The sequence below is a fragment of the Sinohyriopsis cumingii genome, chromosome 2 (assembly GCF_028554795.1).
Source record: "Sinohyriopsis cumingii isolate HCF-2022 chromosome 2, ASM2855479v2, whole genome shotgun sequence".
Lineage (NCBI taxonomy): Eukaryota > Metazoa > Mollusca > Bivalvia > Unionida > Unionidae > Sinohyriopsis > Sinohyriopsis cumingii.
This window is the reverse complement of record NC_142962.1, coordinates 51,199,872-51,220,557: the sequence shown is the minus strand read 5'-3', so window position 1 is coordinate 51,220,557 and position 20,686 is coordinate 51,199,872. Positions and strand designations below refer to the sequence as shown.

The window sequence follows — 20,686 nt, the reverse complement described above, 5'->3', positions numbered from 1 at the left end:
TAGGAGGCGGACGCTCTAACCGCTAGGCCACCGGAGCGGTACTGTCTTCTTGTAATTCGTTAAACCAGTCCCCAAACGTGTATTGATACAGGGACTCGAATCGTTTTTTAATATATAATACAAGGGACGACAATTTCTCATTTCAGCTCTGAGATTCAACAATTTGGATTACAAATTTGGATTATAACGAATAGCAGTCCGTTTTCTAATCCGGGTTTCCTCCGAATATTCCCTTTATATTTTTCATATTTGGACATTTAGGTTGGGGTGTGGGGTCATTGCAATTGCATATTGAAAATTTGGAATTTGCCGCCACCGTGCGTAGCGACATATGGTAGTCGCTTAACAGTGGGCCTAGCAAATTTAAACTTATGTTACATGACTCATACCTGCATGAAATCGACAGGAAAACGATTTATTTTCTCAGATATTGCAAGTATTATAAACGTTATGTCTTTAATCCGCTGACAGACTAGATGAAACTGCGGCATAGATGAAACCTGACCCTGTACTCGCCATTTGCATTACTAGTCACATGACTTCACAAATCTCAAACGACGAAATCGGAAGTCCAATAGTCACGTGATATCAACAACAAACTCTTTTTCAATGTTGTTGTACAGAAATTCAATTATATTAAATGAAAGTCAGAATTTTTTGTAAAAACCAGCAATCTGTTCAGTCTGATTTATCAATCAGAGAGCACATGTCAACGTGGTAGTCACGTGATACAACAAAACTCTAGATGTTGTTCTCGGAATATATAAATATGGAGCACTTTGTGTTCTTTCGTTTTTGTATTTTTATTACAACTAACATACAACTTTCATTTAATATTTTCTTTCTCTGCAACATTTGAAAATATGGGTTGTTAGATTTGTGTACTCATGCGACTAGCAGTGCAAATCGCGAATACCAGGCAATATTTCATCGACGCTGTAGTTTTATCTTGTCTTTCAGCAGATTAAAGACATAACGATTTTAATACTCACAATTTCTGTGAAAATAAGTAATTTTCATATCGATTTCATGCATGTATCACTTGATCCAACAACGTTTAAGTTTGCTCTTCCATCCGGTAAGCGGCTAAGCTTTGCCACAACCATATTGTCTTCTTGTGATGCTAGACTGGTTTTCATACCTTCTATGTAACGAAAGACACGGATATCGAGCTGAGTTTGAAAATAAAAGTCTACTATTGAATCTAATCCATTGAGCATTTATGTTTATTGCAAGCACCAAAATGATCCATACTGCACCCTCCGAATATTCTGGTTAGAACTTGATAAATTTAACTTACGATCAGTTTAGTTACGAGTCAATTACATGATTATTTCGGGCGTCAAATGGTGGCGGAAAATTCCCGGGTTTTTCCCGACTTTCATCAATATTTGCGAAATTCAAGGACTTTTCACGGTCGAGAAAAAATTATAATTTCTCCCGAATTTTTCCCGATTTCCCGGTAGCGTTGGAACCTTATATATATTCAAACCAGAAGTTTACCACATTTCAATCTTGAAGTCTCTCTATAACTGTCAGATCACTGGATACACATGAAAAGTTTAACTTATCAAATGTTGTTAGTTGTCAGAGCACGCAACCCCAACAGCATATGGACTGTTTAGTCAACAGGATAGGTGATTAGATGCTTTATTTTTAACTGAAGTTCACACCCGACAATAATTTCTTTAGGTCACTGGCAAGTTTCAAAAGGAGGTTGTGAGTTGGCTTGATACATTAATCAACCATTTATAAGACTGAAGGTCAGTTTATGTATCAACATTTTAATGCGTCTCTGCACATTAGTGGGTGTAAGGCGCCAGGGCCAGTCTTAGGCCTATTGGACCGATTTGGCTCAATCGGCCCCCGCCCTTACAGGGGCCTCGCGCAGTAATTTAAAAAAAATATATCTACAGAGAGAAAGTAATTTTTAAAGCGATGGAAGCAAATTTTCAGTTCAATACCATATCAACTTGTTTAAATGTTATTTTCAAATGCCGTGCTCACAGGGGGCCCAGCGCGTAAATCCAGGGTCCCTGCCAAAATGATCCAAATTGGATCCCGCGTTTGCTAAGGCCGTTACTGTATGGCGCCGCAGAAAGTCAAAGACATGACTGCATATATCCTTTTAAAAGTGCTGTCTTTATTATCCACGTGCTTGGGCGAAGAGCAGGGTCGTTGTTGCCACCGTGCGTTAGCGTGACTGTCCAATCTGAAAGTGAATCAGATCTTTCGGTATAGATTCATGCTCTTCATTAACACAGCTCAGTCTCCAAACACGAAGATATAAGCCTTCGTCTGATTGGTCGATAAACTTAGCGATATTGCTAATAACATAGGTTACCAATGCATGACCGATAAGCGGTCGCCGTCAGATCTTCCTGTATAACAATGGAGATCTGATTTTAATCAAATTACGTGACTATCTGTCTGCCTATAACAAAGCTTGTCATATTTTCTCCTTAGCTGCATGCAGGGTTAAGTATAAACATGGTAGGCTAAATAACTTGTCAGTATAGATGAATAATGAGTTTTTTTATGTATCCTTTGCATATATTTTTCTTCATAATCTATTTTCAAAATTAGGGATGCAGTTTATATTTTGAAAAGCCAAATTCAAGGAAGAAGATAGTGATTGCCACCACAAAAAAAAAAAAAAAATAAGTACATAAAAAATGGAAAGTTCCTATAGTTTGCCCTTGTAATTCAGGAGCTTTCGTGGTTTTTGTCCGGCGAGTCCCCCCGCCTGGGGTTCTGGAATTCTATCCTACAGACCCTTTCCCAACTTCCTTACGCCCCTACCCCCGGCCCCAATATTAGAATGGTGAGATTTGGGAAAAGCTTGTGATCATTTTCCACTAGCATTACTCGAAGGAATTTTTTTACTCATGTTTGAAAGATACCGTAAGTGATTGGAATATATGCTAGGTCAAGTTTTACTTTACTCCTTTGCTTGAAACTTTGGCTTTTTTAAATGTAGAAAAAAGGTATATTAAGAAGTTAGGTTTTACTGTCCTCCGCGGTGTCACGTTTGCTATGCCCAGGTATTAAGACATGTATAAGTTCCGCGGCCATGTGTTTGATGCCTAAGCATTTCGGTGGGCCAGAGTTAATCTCTTACGCAAGGTTACCGTGACCCGCCAGAGAGCGGAATCTTGAATCGACTCAGGCGATAGATTGTGCCAACTGGACAAGGGCTTGCCGTATCACAACTAAATGTTAAAAGTTTGTTCAGATATGAGAGGAAACCCGCGGAGTGAACGGAGCGTGTTCTCATCCGTCCCCACCTGGATAGACAGCGAGAAGGACATTGTCCGCTAAGTTTGATTGGATCGGTTCACAGCGATATCCAGTCGGAATTGAGATAGAGGGTGTGATCACAATTTAGATCAGAATTATCACTTCATAACTCGCAAGTAAACGATCAGTAGTTTTCCTGGGAAGATTGCTGAGCAAATAGGAGCACTCCTAGAAAGTTACTCGTAATTTGGCGGTAAGACTTAGAAAGATATTCTAAGGAAAGACAAAGCTTCGAAATGGTTAGTGAGTTATTTGCTCGATTTTTGCAGAATATTACAACATCGTAACTGTAATTATTTGTAGTATGTATACTTAATTACTAGCATGCGTATTTGAGAAATGGGCTTGAGTGTTCCGTAGAGATTTATGTAGATTGTTAGCTTGTGGTCAGTTTTCATTTTGTAAGTCGCTATTAGGTTACTTCGTAGTAAACCAGTGCATTTATTAATGCATTATGTTAGAATTTACGCATGCTTGAATTGTGAGTTGGAGAATGGTTGAAGTATGTAAGATTAGTTACTATGGACATATGGATATATCAGAGCATGGATATTCGAATATTTGTGTACTTTGTATGAGTTGTAATATAAAGAAATGCGTCTGATTGTTGGGATATTGTTTAGTATGACGGGATTAGGAATATGTGCAGATGTGACGCAATTTATTGATGTATGTATGAGAAGTAATTGATACCGTGCTTTTATTACGACGTTGTTTTACCATACAAGACCGTATGAGTATTTCGATGTGAATGAATGCGTGACCGAAGAAATTTAATAGCCGTTATCTGATGATAGGCTGGGTGTAGTGTGAGATGAGAGGGCTAAGGAAAAATATTGTACCGTCCTTGTGTTTTCACTTGAGTCCCGAGTCTGCAAGAGATGGAGACGGAAGTGAGATTAGCAGAGCAGTCAGAGTCGACCAAAGTATAGTCGGTGGAGAGGTGTATAGAAGGTGGAGGAGGAGGAAAATGAGTCCAGGAGGAGAAAGTGGCGAAGGAGGAGAAGGAATATAGAGAAGTCGATGAGGAGAAGGAATTTAGAGAAGGTCGGGAGGAAGAGGAGAAGGAATTGGGAGAAATAGGAGAGAAGAAAACACAGATGAGTAGAGTACAAGGACAGGTGGAAATCTATCTCACACTACTAATCAAGTGAAGTAATAGGCTATTACAGGGTCGAGCGGAAGGAGAGTACTTCGGAAATTTGAATCAGTTGTCTATTGAATTGTTATTAAATTGTTATTCATTTAATTTTACTTTTTTGCATATTCACTCATTTAACCGTCGGCATTGCTGACTGGGGGCTCGGAGCTTTTCATCTATCTTTCACTAATTTAACTTCCAACCAAAATCGAGCCTGCGTGGGACTTCTATAATAATCAAAAATAAAATATTGGAAGCACCCTACCCCAACCACAAAACCCCTCACACTCGGTTTAACGTGTTCGTTGTTTATTATTTTTTTTTAATGTAGAAATAAGGGTATATTGAAAATTCAGGTTTTAGGAAGAGGCTTGCAAAAATGGTACTGTGAGGATAGTGTTATGACTGGTCGGCCTGGTGTCAGGATAATATGACTGGGTGGGACATCATGCTGCATGTCTGCGACATGATACCTCAGTGCAAGGCATCACCATAAACTGCCACACTGGAGATATCGTAGCGATATGACTGAAATTTGTTTAAAGTTACGCTAAAAATCCAAATCACACACACCACATCTACCTAAGATTCAAATATCAGAACGAACGCGCATTTTTTTGCTTCTATCTTCACAGATGACATTTATCCATTTTATCTACAGTCATGAAACTCAATGCTTTAGTCATTTCTGTGATGCATTCATTATAAATGAGATCTACAGCAAGAACAATGGAATAATAATGGAGTCTATAATGTCGTATTTAATTTGGCAATTCAAATCGCTTAAGTCAGGTAAAGTTAAAGAGTTTCTTCTTTCAATTTCATATGATGTTTAAGAGCTTTGTCAGCAGGGATTTATAGTCGCCATGTTCGATTATGAAGGCCAGGCACATCTTTAATCCAACTGCAGGTCAAAGATTACATGGAATCACTAAATCAAACACTTACCCCTGTAGTATGCAAGAAACGTAAATGAGACGGGTTGTGCAATTTAAAAATAGAAATGTCAAACAGACTATGAACATGCCAAATCGTTGGAACCAATCGCGTAATTTCTTCCAAAAAGTGTGTCACGTGGTCATGACATCACACACAAAACCAAACTCGGCAGCTGTAAATATGGCGTCAAAAGATGAAAATCGACCATCAAGAATGAACACTGGCGTGCCCAGTACTTCTGGAAGTACACATTATCAGAAGTTACGCAGTGAGAGCAGTGAACAGGTTTGTATTTCAATTTCTTGAAAAGACTACACCAATGTGTATTATAACGTACCAAACAGCTGCCAATTATAAATTATCTCATCCTTACCCACCCACCCACCCGAAATGGATGGTCTATTAAAGAAAACAGAATGTGATTTTATTCATAGCCGTTTGAAAGAGGAAATATTTTAGAATTCTAGTAAGTTACTCTTTGCCCATGGATTATGTTGTTCTAGTTTAAAACTTATATTAACAATTTGAATCTTCCTTTAAAACACCGAACAGCTGCCGTTTACCATATATCAGGAAAGACTGTAAGCACTGCCGCCGTGCATATAATTTACGTAAAGCTATTCGTAGGCTGACGCATACCACGTAACACGATATACGTAATATACTCATTACCCGTATTTCGATATTTGCAAGTATTTGTTTAAACTTTTACAAATAAGAATGTTTAAATTAATATTGAGTGAATCTCATTGGTGGAAAATTCAGTATTGTCGCCCAATAATTGCACTTTATTAATAATTAACTCAGTTGTATGACATTTCAAATTAAATTAATGAATTAAACAAGACTCCAGCTTCTTATTTTATTTTATAAGGTTTATTTAGTATAAGCGATATATAATACAGCATATGATATAAAGGTAAATTCTACGTAAATCTAAGAAAAGGAATAATATACTCAGACCAGTATATGAAAATGTTATTATATGGCCCTGTTTTATGATCTTTTCCAGTGATAGTAATCACTTTAGTTCTCAATAAAAGAAGGTAAACTAATTTTTGCACCAAGATCAATGAGTTGCTCTGATAACATTTCCTTTTTTAAATTGGCAATCCGAGATAAATAGTCATACATTATTTCATATGATTTGAATACAGAACTCTGCCAACCACTCAACATACTTAGGTAATAATGAGATATCATTTTAAATGTCATATTTATATCTAAGACAAGATTTAATGTTTGTTCAATCTTCTTCATCTTGTTTTAGTTGAATTTACCATCAGCTTCCAGAGTACAAGTAGGGATATGAAATTGGTTAGTTTTTTCAATTATTTTTGACCAAATTAGGTTGGCTTTTTAAGGCATGTACTGGTGTTATGCTGAATACCCCCCTCCATACATACATCCAACAATATGCTCAGTGATTGTATACAGTGTCAATAGCCTAGTGGTTGGAGCATCTGCCTTAGATGCGTGAAGTTGTAGGTTTGAACCCCAGTCGAGTCATACAAAAGACTTATAAAAATGGTACTAACAGCTGCCTTGCTTGGCGTTCAGCATTAGGAGGTTAGTGTTAAGACTGGTTGGCCTGGATTCAGACATAGCGATATGACTGAAAACTTGTAAAAGCTATTGTTAAAAAAAATAATTAACACCCATATACAGTGTCATATACATGTGGTCATACTGTGTTTTTTTTATTTATTAATTGGTTAGGTTAAATCACTGCATGTAAACTTCCATCTCTACCCAGCATTTTATGAAGGATATTATTTTCTTGCAGGTGCTTGTCATGGGTGTTCCATCAGACCGTCCAGAACTTGGTATATACACAACAACAATGCAGCAAAACAAAGGTAGTTCTCTAAGTGTGCATTGATTATCCATTTCCATATGACTAACAGAAAAGTTTTAAATTACTAAGCAACTATATTTGCAAATCATAATGTGTTTTAATACAGACTGTCAGGGTTGTTAACCTGTATGGCTTGCATTAATTAGATAAGATTTAAGCAATATTCCAAACTAAATGTTAGTGTAAGAAAATATCTTTTTTACAATATAAAAAGTTGAAAGGGAAATACGTGATAAATTGATAACGATAACCATGCAACACCACATCCAGAAAGGAACCTACATATATTCTCACACATTAGTTCATGAAATACATATTTCAATATTTTGTATTATTCATGGTCAGTACTATTGTCTTTTTCATGCTTTTATAATTCCCTTGACCTGTTAAAACAATCGGGTTCAACAAAAAACATTAGAAGCCTTTATATACAGTGCCCACCCACCCCTTGAATGTCTCTTTGACCAGTGTCCACCCACTTTTTATGGCCAGAATTCCATGGCACTGAAGAGTTCCTGTTTAACAGTATCCCCAAGAAAGTCCACCCCTCAAATGCAAACAGCAGCAATTATAATTGTGCACAAATGTAAGATTTTCACTTCACAAGTGGGAACATTTTATTTTAATATGTGTCCGAAACCAGTATTTGATTGGTACAGTAAGTAACATGATTATCTCTACTGATGTCCATTTCCCAATGTCAGGTTTGAGTGTACCACTAAGGTTAACAATAATTATCTATAAATGTCAGGATTACAAAATGGTCTTCATGGGCTAAAAATAGAGTTGTGGATTAGCAAATTAACATTGAACAGCACTGAGTAGCAGACAAAGACCAGAAAATCATGAGACAACTCATGCATCACTTCCTTTATAAACTAGGCATTTTGTCCACAAAAGTTTCATCTTTATAATCAATTGCAGTACTGTACCATTAGCAAAAAAGGAAAAAATCATTAGAAAACTTTAACAATTCATCACGAAAATGGAGACCTATTACTTTAAAAGAAAAGTTAGTCATTCGACTCAACATCCTTGGCTGTGGTGTGTGGGGCCCAAATCGCTTTATGTTGGAAAGGCTCCAATCCAATACATTTTTTGTAACAGATACGGAGGATATTCATCAGCATTGGAAAATGAAGTAAATGGAAAGAGCATTGTATATGTACAAAGATTTAAATGACATTTTTTAATGTTTCTGCAATTTGCATGATAAATATACCTCACCTGCATTTCATTCTTAAGTCGAGAAAAAGAATTATTCAGTTGTTCAATTGAAATATGTCTGTTCTTAAGACAAGAACATTTTAATAATTAATGCTGCTTTTAAATGAAGATGTTAAATGCTTTGAAGTTGTATGTAAATTTCTTACTACCGTACTATGTACATTCTATACACTTATGCACAAAAGATTTAGTCCTCAATTGAAAAGGCCACATAATAAGAACAGGACCAGTGTGTGTATGTGTGTATATATATATATGTATATACATACACGTCTTATACATTTGAAAGATCCTTTTATCTTCAGTCAGTTTTGTTAAGTTGGTGGATAAGATGTAGATATGTAGAACTAATAATGTATTGGTGGTGTGAATATTTCTATAGATAATGATGAGTTGTGTGCAGTGTCTGTAAACTGCCACAAACTGGTTTTAATTATATATGATCTTTTTATTTTGTGTGTTTACAGAGTGGACTTCCAACCTCAGACGTAACATGGAATTATGTCATGCAGCAGTGACTCGGCAGTCAGCTTTTTGCCATCTTCTCCAAAGGACAACTTTACCAGAAACATCTTACATGTTCCTTTTGGAGAAGAGTATGATGGACATGGCAATAGCAGGATTGTCCGAAGGCTGTGCATATGGTGCTGTATTTCGCCAGGGACGTCTGCACTATTTACGATTTTTTGAAAGCGGCATTTTCAGTGGATTTTTTGAAAGCAAAGGTAATCACATCATCACAACATTATAGCTACATATGAGACTCATGAAAGCAAATGCTCATGCTTTTGGGACATTCAAACTGGCTCCAAATTACTCGATGGTTAACTGGTGATCAAAGCACAGAGTACATTGTGCTTATGTTTGTAAGCATTTGTCAAATTCTATTCTACGACATCTCTTTGTAATTGCATTTATTCTATATTTGATCTATGACCACCTTAAATAAATCACAGGGGAGGGATAAAAACTATCATACCCTAGTTGCAGCTATAAAAGTATAAAAACGTATGTTGAAATATCAGTTAAGTTAGAACAGTGTAGTTTAAAACCTTGTTTATCCCACTGATAGGAAAGTTTTTAGAAGTTGAATTTGTAGTTTTATTTCATTTAGCATTAAACTGAAATTAAGACTGTCAGAGAACAGTTATTAATCTTCTGATATGTATGGTTAATGAAATCACATTAGGCTTACAGTAATGTTATCTTTAACATTGTCATTTTGTCAAAATGTACAGATATAGCTTTTTTATCAGGTTATCAGTTTATACAAATATTTAATGTTCTTTTCTCCTTGTTAAAGACAATCTATTGATTATATATATATAATTCTGTTGCATCTGATAAACATTGTTAACTTTTCATTCTGAAGCAGTATAGCGGATGAGTCTTTGTCTGCATGATTTGTTATCTCCAGAATCGAGCCACAACATTTTACCTATAAATCTTTCTCTTTCAAGGTTTGGATATTATCAAACAGGCGCTTGAATGCGATAGAAACGAGGATTTTTTTTGGGAAAACATATTTACATTGGATGATATCAAAGCAGCTGAAGGAGAATACTTTAATTTGCTAACCGAGAAACGCAAAAAGCTGCCAGAGCCAGGTTTGTGCATTATTCAAGGCTTTCTTCTTACTAATACGTGACCAAATATACCTGTAGCTTGCCAGCTTTCTAGTTAATACTGAACTGTTTAGAAGCCACAAAATCAACTATCTTAAAACGTAACTTTGAACAAAAATGAAGTGAGAACAAGATAGGCATTGTTGATGTGAAATGTGAACAGAAGATTGTCTTTAATGTTTAATAGTGCATTTAATTTTATACTTTGTAGTGTTGGTGCCATAGTAATATACGCTTACCAACTCCTACTTCAAGTTTGAGAATACAGCTTAAACAGAAGAATGTCTTGTAGTGTCCATAAGACAAGTAGGTCATTTGGATGTCAAGTAATTTTTTTTTCAAGAGGTACATGAGGAAACAAAGTAGAACACATGATCTTATGAGTGATAAAAATGGAAAATGTCATTTTATAAGAGAAAAGTAGCCAGAAACCAAAATGGCAACAACATCAAAGCAATTTAACCAGACCTTCAAATTGTTAAATATTAAGCAGCTACAGTAAGGAAACAAGTAAGATAAAGTGAATGACATCCACAAAGAGCACTAAACCCGCAAACAAAATTGCACCATTCATCCCAGTAAAACCTTTATACTTTATGTACATTTTACAGAAATTTAACATCTATACGTTGTATATTTTACCATGTATATAACTTGTATCGAAATAGTCACATTTAGTTCTTTTGACAGAGGGTATGGATCTTTTTTTGTGCATGCTGGCAAGTAGATGCATACCATAACCTACATTTGATTGTCTGTGGTGAGCAAGTTAAACACAGTAACATTATGCTTATAGTGTTTTTTTTTTGTTTCATTACAGATTCAAAGAAATTACCATCCACAGGAAGAAGGTATTCCGAAATACTGTTCCAAAATAAAAACAGTATTAGGAAGTCGTTAGATCATTTTCTTCATCACGTACAAACAAATATTTTCAAAGAAAATAATTTTGAGTGTATGGGGGTGATGGTGCAAATAGAGAAGAAAAAGAGCTACAAAGACAAGCAGAATGCGAAGTAAGTATTAAGAAGAAATGCAGGAAACCATTATTACCTTTTCCTTCAGTCTTTCTATATCCATCTTTCATTTTCCATTTGTTATAACCATGCCCATATACTAATCCATATATGTCTATCCTTCCTTCCATTCAGCACACTGTTAAGACAATTAGTCTCTCATATATTTATATGAGTTGCCATAAAACATGTTATATGTACTGGTCATTACCTAAATAGGCACCAACTGTCCAGTCACTTTGCCCCAGCTGTTGCTGTAGGGTTTAACGCCATTTTTCAGCACAAGATAGGCTATACATGGCGGCCAGTATTAATGGTGGAAGAATAACCCGGAAAACCCTCAGAAAGAACCACCGACCCACAATAAGCTACCGGCAAGCTTTCTCACATAACCACATTATCCGAATCCGAGACTCCTTTGCCCCTGCAATTTTTATTATATGTATTGCTCTTTCTGTCACTGAATGTCACAATCTTGTTAGTACAGTTAGCAAGGGTTGATGTGACACAGACTTTTTCCATTGGCTGGTGTAACCATCTTGTGTGAAAATCAATTGGCCCTGCAGAAAATCAACTGGCTCTCCCAATCAGAGGAAAATAATGATGGAGGAAAATTTAATTGGGCCGATGGCCATCAATTTTAAATGACCTTCCTCAGAACCCACAGGTAATGGTCTGGCAAGCCAGCAACAAAATTGCCCCCTGAACTAGTCCTTTTGTTTTTTATTGGACTGGAAACTTGGTAAATGCTATGGTCATTATCAGAAGATACATATATCAATGAATCAGTGTACTTCTGCAATTTTTGTTCAGTTTTCTTTTGTATATCAATGCAGTGCATGATACAAACTTGTGAGTGCAAATTGTACAACTTCTTTATGGATTGTAATGAAATTCAGTAAAATATTATGTTCATTAACAAATAATGCATATATCAAATCACTGTTCCACTAATTAAGTTTAGAATTGTTGCCCTTTATTGATTTCAGTCTAAAAACAGTGCATAATATAATCTAATGAATCATCTAATCGTTCAGATTTCATTGGATTGCCATGACATTTGGAAAAATGTTTTCATCATTATCGGAAGTTGCATACGTTGACAAATCTCTGCTGCTATTTCAGTTAGAGCTAGTTACTTTCTTAGATTAATGTTTGATAGGATTTTGTGAAGTCAGCTTGTCTCACATTTTTCATTGGATTGCCATGTAACTGCATGTTACAGTCATCATTTGAAAATGTTCATATAAACAATTCACTTTGCTTTTGCAATTTTAGTCTGATGTATTGTCGTGCAGCAGAATGCATTGTTAAAATCTTGTCAGTGCTACCGATTGTGGTGCCTTTTTGAAAGGATCATGAAAATTGGCACATGTGACAATATTCATCTAAAACTGCATGTACAAATCTTGGTGCTCCCATGATATTTGTAAGGGTTGTGGACATTTTTGGATTACAGTTGGATAGTGTATGACCAAATTTTGTTAATGCAGTTACTCAAAGTATTTAGTTGATTGCCCTGAAACTTGGTACTTGTTCTGCTCATCATGAGAGGATAAGTTTCTTTACATGCATTTCACTTGCACTTTTTTAAAAACAGTTGTGCACTGTTAAGCTCTACACGTCTTCATCATGGGCTAGGGGTGTGATGTAGAGGAGGCATTGGTATATTTATATGATCAAATCGCTCACATTTCCTCTAGCTGTGAGCATCATTGTTAGTAGCCTTTTCAACAGAACAAATACAATTCATTAAGTTAACTGCATTGTATGTGAACTTGATTTTTTTAATGATTGTGTCTTTGCAGCTCAATTGCTGACTTAGTTATTGGTCTTTTTTAATAAGAACTGAATCTGTACAATACCCGTTTGATAGCCAAATTACTGGAAGAAAGATTCAATATTGTGTTTGTGAGTGATCATTGTTACATGCTGCCATTCAAGTATGTGCATGATATTGTTGAAATGTGACATGAGTAATTGACTTATGATCATTTTTGCAGGGTACAAAATTGATGGAGATCTCATGATGGGTTTGGCTTTACTATTTGCAATCTGGAACAAATACACTAAAGATAAAAAATTGGTACTCGCGATTTTCAATTGCTTTAGTAGTGTAGTCATTTTGCAGGGTCTTAGGTTTTGCATAAAATCTCCATCGAGAAATATTAATCACAGATTTGTTTCAGCTAGCATGCAATAAAAGAATAATATGTTTTCTTTTCCTACATTTCAGTTTTTTTTCTGCCAGTAAATGTTTTGATGGGACTGCCTTTCAGGCTGCTTTTGAAACTCACAGAACTGAAGGCTGTATGTGCCAACAAGTTACATTCTCAGATGTCTTTGTTCCACTTGAATATCCAGTTTCATGGGATCAGCAGCTTCAATATATCTCCATGTTTCCAAAAATTGGCATAAATGGCAGCACAAGACAGTTTCTTATTCCCAGTGGCTATCAATTCCAGATATGAAAGAAAAGTATAAACCTGCTTCACTAAGGAATCAGGTGCTGTACAATTTTAGAGAGGGTAACATGGATAAGGTCTATTCCATTTGCTCCAAATATAAAAACATTGCCTTAGATCCAGCTCAATCTAATTCCACATTTGAAAGTTTACCAGAGTCATCTGATTATGGTGACATAGTTCCCCCTGCATCCAAACGCAAACGTCATGAACCTACTAGACGTTTGACAATTGAAGAATTGATGACAAACATACACACTGTAGACCCTCAGTTTTCTTCAGAAAATATAGCTGAAGAAAGATCTTGTTATGATAAATTCAAATATGCAATGATTGAAAATGGTCATGTAATTTGGCGACGTAGTGCAGCTAATGTGAATATTTTTTCAATGAATGAAGTTAGTATGACAACTGGACTGTTTCAGGAAGACTGTTATGTTCATTTGACCAAAACAGATATAGATAACACAACTGAATTGTCTTGTAGCTGCGGAATGTATGGCATATTACTGCAGTTAGCCACAATAAGTATACCTCAGGAAAACCTTGATGAGGTAGATCTGAGTGACGTGAAATGCTGCCATATGAGACTTTTCAATGAATTGATCAGTGACCATATACCTTCTCTATTAAATAATTCTTCCAGGTCAGAAAATAAGATAATTGAAAAACTTGAAGCTGCCAAAGATCAAATTAATGAGCCTATTTGCCAGATGCCAACCTCATCTGATAAAACTTTGAAGTTCTCAGTGTATTCTGATGATGACAAAACATGTACTTTTGTTCATATCACTGACAATAGTCTATCTTGTCAGTCTGGATTTTGTAATGCACTTTATTCATCTTCAAAACGTAAAGTTCTCCATCTTGACAACTCTGAGACCCTTTGTCCTCACCTCAATCAATTGAAAGTCCATGCTGACAAATGGATGGATCTACTGATACAAACTGCTGATTCCAGTGATTCTGTATATTTTAGTGGTGATGAGGATGAAGAGGATGTGATTCCACCAGCATTAGCAGCTACAGTTGCTGAGGATATAAAGGTACTATCAATAGCTGATATCCCGTCTTATATATTCCAACTCTTTATGAAGTGGAATTTTCTATTACCATGAGTTTTGAAATTCCATTAAACCAGACATTTATAGTTATACTCTGAGCTTACTCTTTCAAATGAAATCTGAATTGATGAATAGCTCAGAAGAATTATATAGAAAATTGTCCCCAGAAATTAGATATTAGAATATTCGATTCAGAGGAAGTCTGAATTACATTAATATTTTCTATAAATGCTTAAATTATTTAACGTTGGATATACTTATAGATAACTGATAGTCCCATGGTTTGCTGTTAACCTGTACATTCAGAATCATAATGTTTGGTTCATCCACTGAAAAACTTCTGACTGGTTGGATATTACCTTTGATGACAAGGATACAAATAGGTGCCAAACTTAATACCAATTTCTCTTGTTTCGCTTTATCAGGACACAGTCCTTTCAGAGAATGAGTATATTTAATGTGTCCTTTTAACAGGGGCATCAGTTTAATGAAGATACTGGCCTGTGGGAGTATCCAAGCCTCAGCAGACACATACCATCGCAAGATGGTTCGTTGTTACTTCAGCAGGCCATACAGTTGAGACATACCTTTTGTGATGCCAGTTTTGGCCGTGACATTGATGGATACCTTCACACTGCCCCTGATGGTGGATACCATGAGTTGCCTCCACCGACTGTTCCAGACATGTGCAAATGTGGTGTAAGTAAATGCTGTGTTCAGCTTAACAACCCATTTCTATAACCAACCACTTCCAAATACATAGTTTATCCATTTGTCTCTTTTTTTTCTCCTAAGCTATTATATAAAACTCTGTAGGCTTGTAGTGTATGTTTTTAACAATTGCTGATAATCAGGGTATTGCTGGTTATTGCATTATCTCACTGACTGAAAGTGAGGCCTAACCTGTGTATCTCATGTATGTGACTAAAATCAGTGTGGCTCTAGCTTACTTAGCTCTGCTTTCACTTTTACATGGTCCAAGGTTTGGAGCTGCAGTTGCTAAATGCCAGGGTCATGACCATGATGGTGGAGGTTCAAATATTAGTATTAGATCAGCCCAGATACAATTACAGTGGTGTGTTCTTGGCAAGGTACTTTGCCCCAATAAACTACATTGTGTTGATGTACTGTAAAATGCCAAACCGAACTTAATTTTTTGAGAAAGTATTTAAAAGAGAATGAAAATAACCAATATTAAAAAAGGGTCTATGGTAAAATGCATTCAGGTAGCTCAATATTATGCTCGTGATCACATCAGTAACTGACATAAATCATTACAGCAATTATACAAACTATATGCATGTAACAGAAGTAAATTACCTGTAATTACCATTTATTATTGGTTACAGTTTTCATTAGATAGTCACCATACATTATTTTTCTAGTGTATCTTTCATCAGCTCTTTTTACTTATTATGAGTAGGAGCATGAACATACTGTTTGAGAAAAATCTAGGATATTTACATGAAAAACTGAGGTTATCTATCACTTTTGTATGGAAGAGTTAGTGCATTATCAGCTAGTGTGTAATAAAGGAAGGATAAATTGCTTGGAGAAACAAAAATTTATTGCCTAAAGAAAACATCTGGAATACAGAATAATCATCGTCTTTGTGACATCAGTATTTGTATGAACCGAGGATGGATGTACTTTCATTGATTGAATATCATACAAAGTTGTCATATGCATATTACTTATTATGGAAAATTATACAATGTATGTACTAATTGCTTATCCACAATTTATATGAAATTTCATTCTAAAAAAATTGTTATCAGTGTCAGAAATTTCTGCATATGTTAATGGGATTCAGTACAGGTTCAGATGGACCAGGACTTGACAGTTAATATCACATCCTGTACACAATAAATAAAAGTACATTTACTTTGGTTCTGCTGCATCTTCAGGAAATATTTGTCACATTGCAACAAGAAATTTGGTTAAATTTTGGTCCTTGAACATTCACTGTCTGTTCATACTTTTCCTCAGTCATATTTGAATTACTTAAAGTTTTGTTTAATTGATTGATTTCAGGTAGGATATGTTTTTCCTAATGGAGAGACAATTGCAGTATCCCATATTTCCACTGTATATACACGTCATGGACCTGTAAAACACAAGGTATAAATTTTTGCTTTATTTTCTTCTTTCAATGAGCTTCAATTCATTGATGACGAACTTACTCATCTTTTAAGTAACCACTTTATTAGAAAGCATTGCATTTTTATTTGTTCCTATCTATTCATATCTCTGTCTTTCTGTCAAATATTGTTAGCATAAATATGCACAAAAAAAAAACATTTTATACCAACAAATGAAAAATATGTTGTTGCTTATATTGGCATGCATAAGTCCTTTTTATCAAGCTAAGATGTATCGACTAAGTAATGGGGATGTGGGAGAATAATTTTTCTGTTGCTTTACAAACCCAAATCTAGTTCTTTGAAAACTCACAAATTTCACAACATGCATTAGCATCTAATTTTATGGTATTAAAAGATTGATTTCAGTGGTCAAGACAGTGTACTTGCCTTAGTGTTTCCAGCAGTATAAAAGATAATAGTCTTAACTTTTTATCAGTGAGGAATCTGTTTTTACATTTGTGTTGTTTGTATAATGTTTCATTTATTTGGTAAATGATACATTTTGTGTGTGTGTGTGTGATTTTATATTTAGATTTGTTATTACAGTTGTTTAAGTGTTAATCAGGATACTGATATTTCTTATTTTGTATTTAGATTTGGTATCGCCGTTGCTTGAGTGGCACTCGGGATTGTGACATAGGTCCAGGAGAGAGAGAGGCCATCCACTTTCTTACCAGGGATACTGGAGCTGGCGATGAAATTGGCTGGGACTTTGTGGACCATGTTCTGAACTCATATATTTCTTTTGGCTCCTATTGTACAATCATGAATAGTTTCTACAAACGTGTCAGTCATAATTCAGCTTCTTTTATGTCTAATAATACTTTTATTGCATGGTTTTTTCCTGGATAAGTAAGTTCAATTTAGATTATAGACAGCCATGTTCCATTTGCAAATTTAGTCCAAAAATGTTAGCTGCTGATGGAACTAAGATAGGCATCAACATTCGACATTCAACAGTTGTACCAATAGAGACTCCAACGAATGACTTTACAATAGATCCTTGTCATCGAAGGAATAAGAGGGCTTTCATTAGCTTTGCCCAGGGTGATCATGATTCAAAGGAGAAAGCACAGAGTAGAAATCACTTACTCTACCTTTCTAAGAAAGTGCTTGGTACCTTGGGCAGTGCTAATGAGCTACCTTTAGAAGAGGAAAAAAACCAAAATGATATTCTGTTACAACATGTTGATAGAAACTTTCACTCACTGTTGACTATTTTTCTGCAAAATGGTTGTAGCAACCGAGTATTGAGAAAGTTGGCAGTTCTTTTTATGATATTGTCTTCAAATCATTCCATTTCAAGCATTATTCCCTATCGATTTGTTGACGACTTCCAATCTGTTTTGAATTTACTTAGGAAAAATTCCAATTTAGACACAAATGTTATAAACAGAGTTGCCAAGTTTTCTCCTGAAATTAGAGATGTATTATTTGCAGTCATGAATACTTGTATATGTTCAGCAACTTTAGAATTTTTGGACCATCTGGTGTCAAGAGTGAAACAGCTTTTTTCAAACTGTAAAGAACCAGACCAAATTAATCCTAAACCAGGTAGTTATAATCCCGCTAAATTTGGGAGAGCATATTACTTCACCCCCCATGGTAAGCAGTTAAGAGAAACTCCAAAATACACAATGGATAAAATATCTCATAATAGTACTTATGATGATGAACCTGCAAGAGCTGAAGAAAAATGCCATAAAAAATACCCTGAAGTGGGAAGGAAGGGTACAACATACTTATTTCTCTGGTTTGACCCACAGCATTATGGGCATTGCTATGGATATCATATGATACCAGGACATGAAGGGAGAAAAGATCCTGCTTGTTCTGCTTATGCATACATGGAAAATGCCCCAGAAGAAATATTTTATGATTTTAGTTGCCAGCTTGAGGAGTACTGTTTGAATCAAGAACCTGGTTTTTGGAAAAACACTCGTTTTTTTCATGATACATTTCATGGCTTTTCCCATAAGTGTCCACCAGTATACAAGTCATCACGTCTCATGTTGTTAAAAAAAATTAATACTGAAATATGTGAGCAAACAAATGCTTTTCTTCAGCACATCAAATATTCAGCAAGAGCTATGGGAATGGGTAAATTCAATCACTACTTGCAGTTTTTTATGCACCAATGGAGCCAGAAGAAAAAGAAGAACTTCTGCAAAAAATGTACGTTAGCTTTCAGTTATGTTGGATGATACACTAACTGCACTGTACTTATATCAATCAGTCCAGTACAACAAATTTAATATGCATGATTTACTGTGTAAATGGATGTACCATATTTGAGCAAATTATTGTCCCTGACTATAATATGCATCTTAAGACTATTTTAATGCAGCTCTCTTACAAAATGGATATATTTATATTGCAAGTTGTTTGAGAATAAAATATGATGACAGTAGAATAAAATATGTAGATCCTTCAAGTTTGCCGGTTTTGGATAATCTATAAATATTTTGATGTGTTTGGTACGAATTTCAGATAGTGTTGTGGTTAGCACATGATATACCAAATCTGTTCTCAAGTTAATTAAACAGACCAGTGGTAAAACTGCAGTGATTAGTATTTCATCTATTTTCCAAGACTCTTAAATTGAGTATACATTGAACATGTTGTCCCCATGTATTTGTAACCTGTACAAAAGGGTCTGTACTTATTTATAATGTGACAGATTGTCCCCACATATTTGTTACATGTAAAAGTCTGTCCTCCTTTATCATGTGACAGAATTTCGGACAGCATTTTTTTTTACAGTTATGTGGAAAAGTGTAAAGTTGTATACATTATCTTTTCTTAAATTTAAAAGAATTTAATTCATATGAAACCTCTTTGTATCATTTTCATTCCCAATTGTTTTATTGTGGTCATTTTCTAAGATTATTTGATGCTTAAGGATTTTATAGACTTATTTACTTCATGAAAATAACCAAAATGTTTTTTCCGTAACTACCAATGTAATGCTGATTATGTCACTTATCAGGTACCAATGAGTCTTCTGTCATGGATTTAAAGTGGACTTTTTTTACACATTTTTTGTAAAATATGAATGTTAAGTTCAGAGATTTTTAAACATGAAGTAATAGGCATTTGTTTTTTGGTAGAAAAATATTTCCTGTACATGTATCAGTTACTGTGAGAAGAATGGAATTTTATGAGAGCGTGTGTTCTGCTTAAGGAAAATTTAGACTTTACATGATTGGAAATTATGTCTTATAGTACTTTGCCTAATGTGTGGTATTTCCAGTGTGTGTGTGTGTGTGCTTAAGATTTATTTACCCCAGTTACAATTCTGGGTAAGAAAGGTTCATAGCCATTATACAGTTAAAACGGAATAGAATATACTTGATAACATGTTAGACTGATAACTTGTAAATAGACATTTTTATTTTTGTGAACTGTACTTTAATCATTTTGTTGCATTTACAAGGCTGGTCATCTCTGGAAAATAATGCATTTATATGTTTGCCATAACAGTACTTGGATCCATGCATTGTTTAGGATTTGACATGCATTTATATTTGAGATCTGTATTATTTTGTTCAGTGAATGGTTATTGTTTGTATTTAAGAATTGTAATGCATTTGAAAAAGAGCAGAAATAAATGATTTGCTTGTTGTGAATGTGTTGATATTTTACCATGCAAAATATGAATAAAATGATTTCTCATTCATTGGAGTAAATTTTATTTACATATATGATTTATGCTCTGGTCATAAGGCTGACATATGATGTCAGTTGATCTTTGACTGTATTCATTTTGGCAAAATGGTACTAACTGTCCTTCATCTTAAGTTAAAGAACTATGCAGATTCTTACACTTTGGGTAAGATAAGCCCTATTGCATTTGGGATCAAGATGTGAAAATAGTGTCTTCTGTACATTATGTTTAGTTCAGGGT

At 35.1% G+C, this 20,686-nt stretch overlaps 2 protein-coding genes across 3 annotated transcripts; both read left to right on the top strand.

Annotated features, from left to right (window-relative positions):
• The first annotated feature begins 5,548 nt into the window (after positions 1 to 5,548).
• Positions 5,549 to 13,582, top strand: LOC149804837 (uncharacterized). 2 transcript variants are annotated; one of them, XM_089945143.1, is made up of 6 exons: positions 5,549 to 5,665; positions 7,167 to 7,239; positions 8,933 to 9,190; positions 9,926 to 10,072; positions 10,911 to 11,106; positions 13,343 to 13,582. In XM_089945143.1, the coding sequence occupies exons 1-6, from the start codon at positions 5,561 to 5,563 to the stop codon at positions 13,575 to 13,577; spliced, it is 1,014 nt and encodes a 337-aa protein (XP_089801269.1). In that variant the 5' UTR covers positions 5,549 to 5,560; the 3' UTR covers positions 13,578 to 13,582. The 2 variants fall into 2 exon arrangements, with proteins under 2 accessions (XP_089801269.1, XP_089801277.1); XM_089945151.1 differs by lacking the exon at positions 9,926 to 10,072.
• Positions 13,583 to 13,639: 57 nt separating this feature from the next.
• LOC149804836 (uncharacterized) lies at positions 13,640 to 20,404 on the top strand. The gene is made up of 4 exons (XM_089945131.1): positions 13,640 to 14,617; positions 15,110 to 15,334; positions 16,670 to 16,756; positions 17,374 to 20,404. Exons 1-4 carry the CDS (start codon positions 13,640 to 13,642, stop codon positions 17,629 to 17,631), a joined length of 1,548 nt encoding a protein of 515 aa, XP_089801257.1. The 3' UTR covers positions 17,632 to 20,404.
• The last annotated feature ends 282 nt before the right edge of the window (positions 20,405 to 20,686 follow it).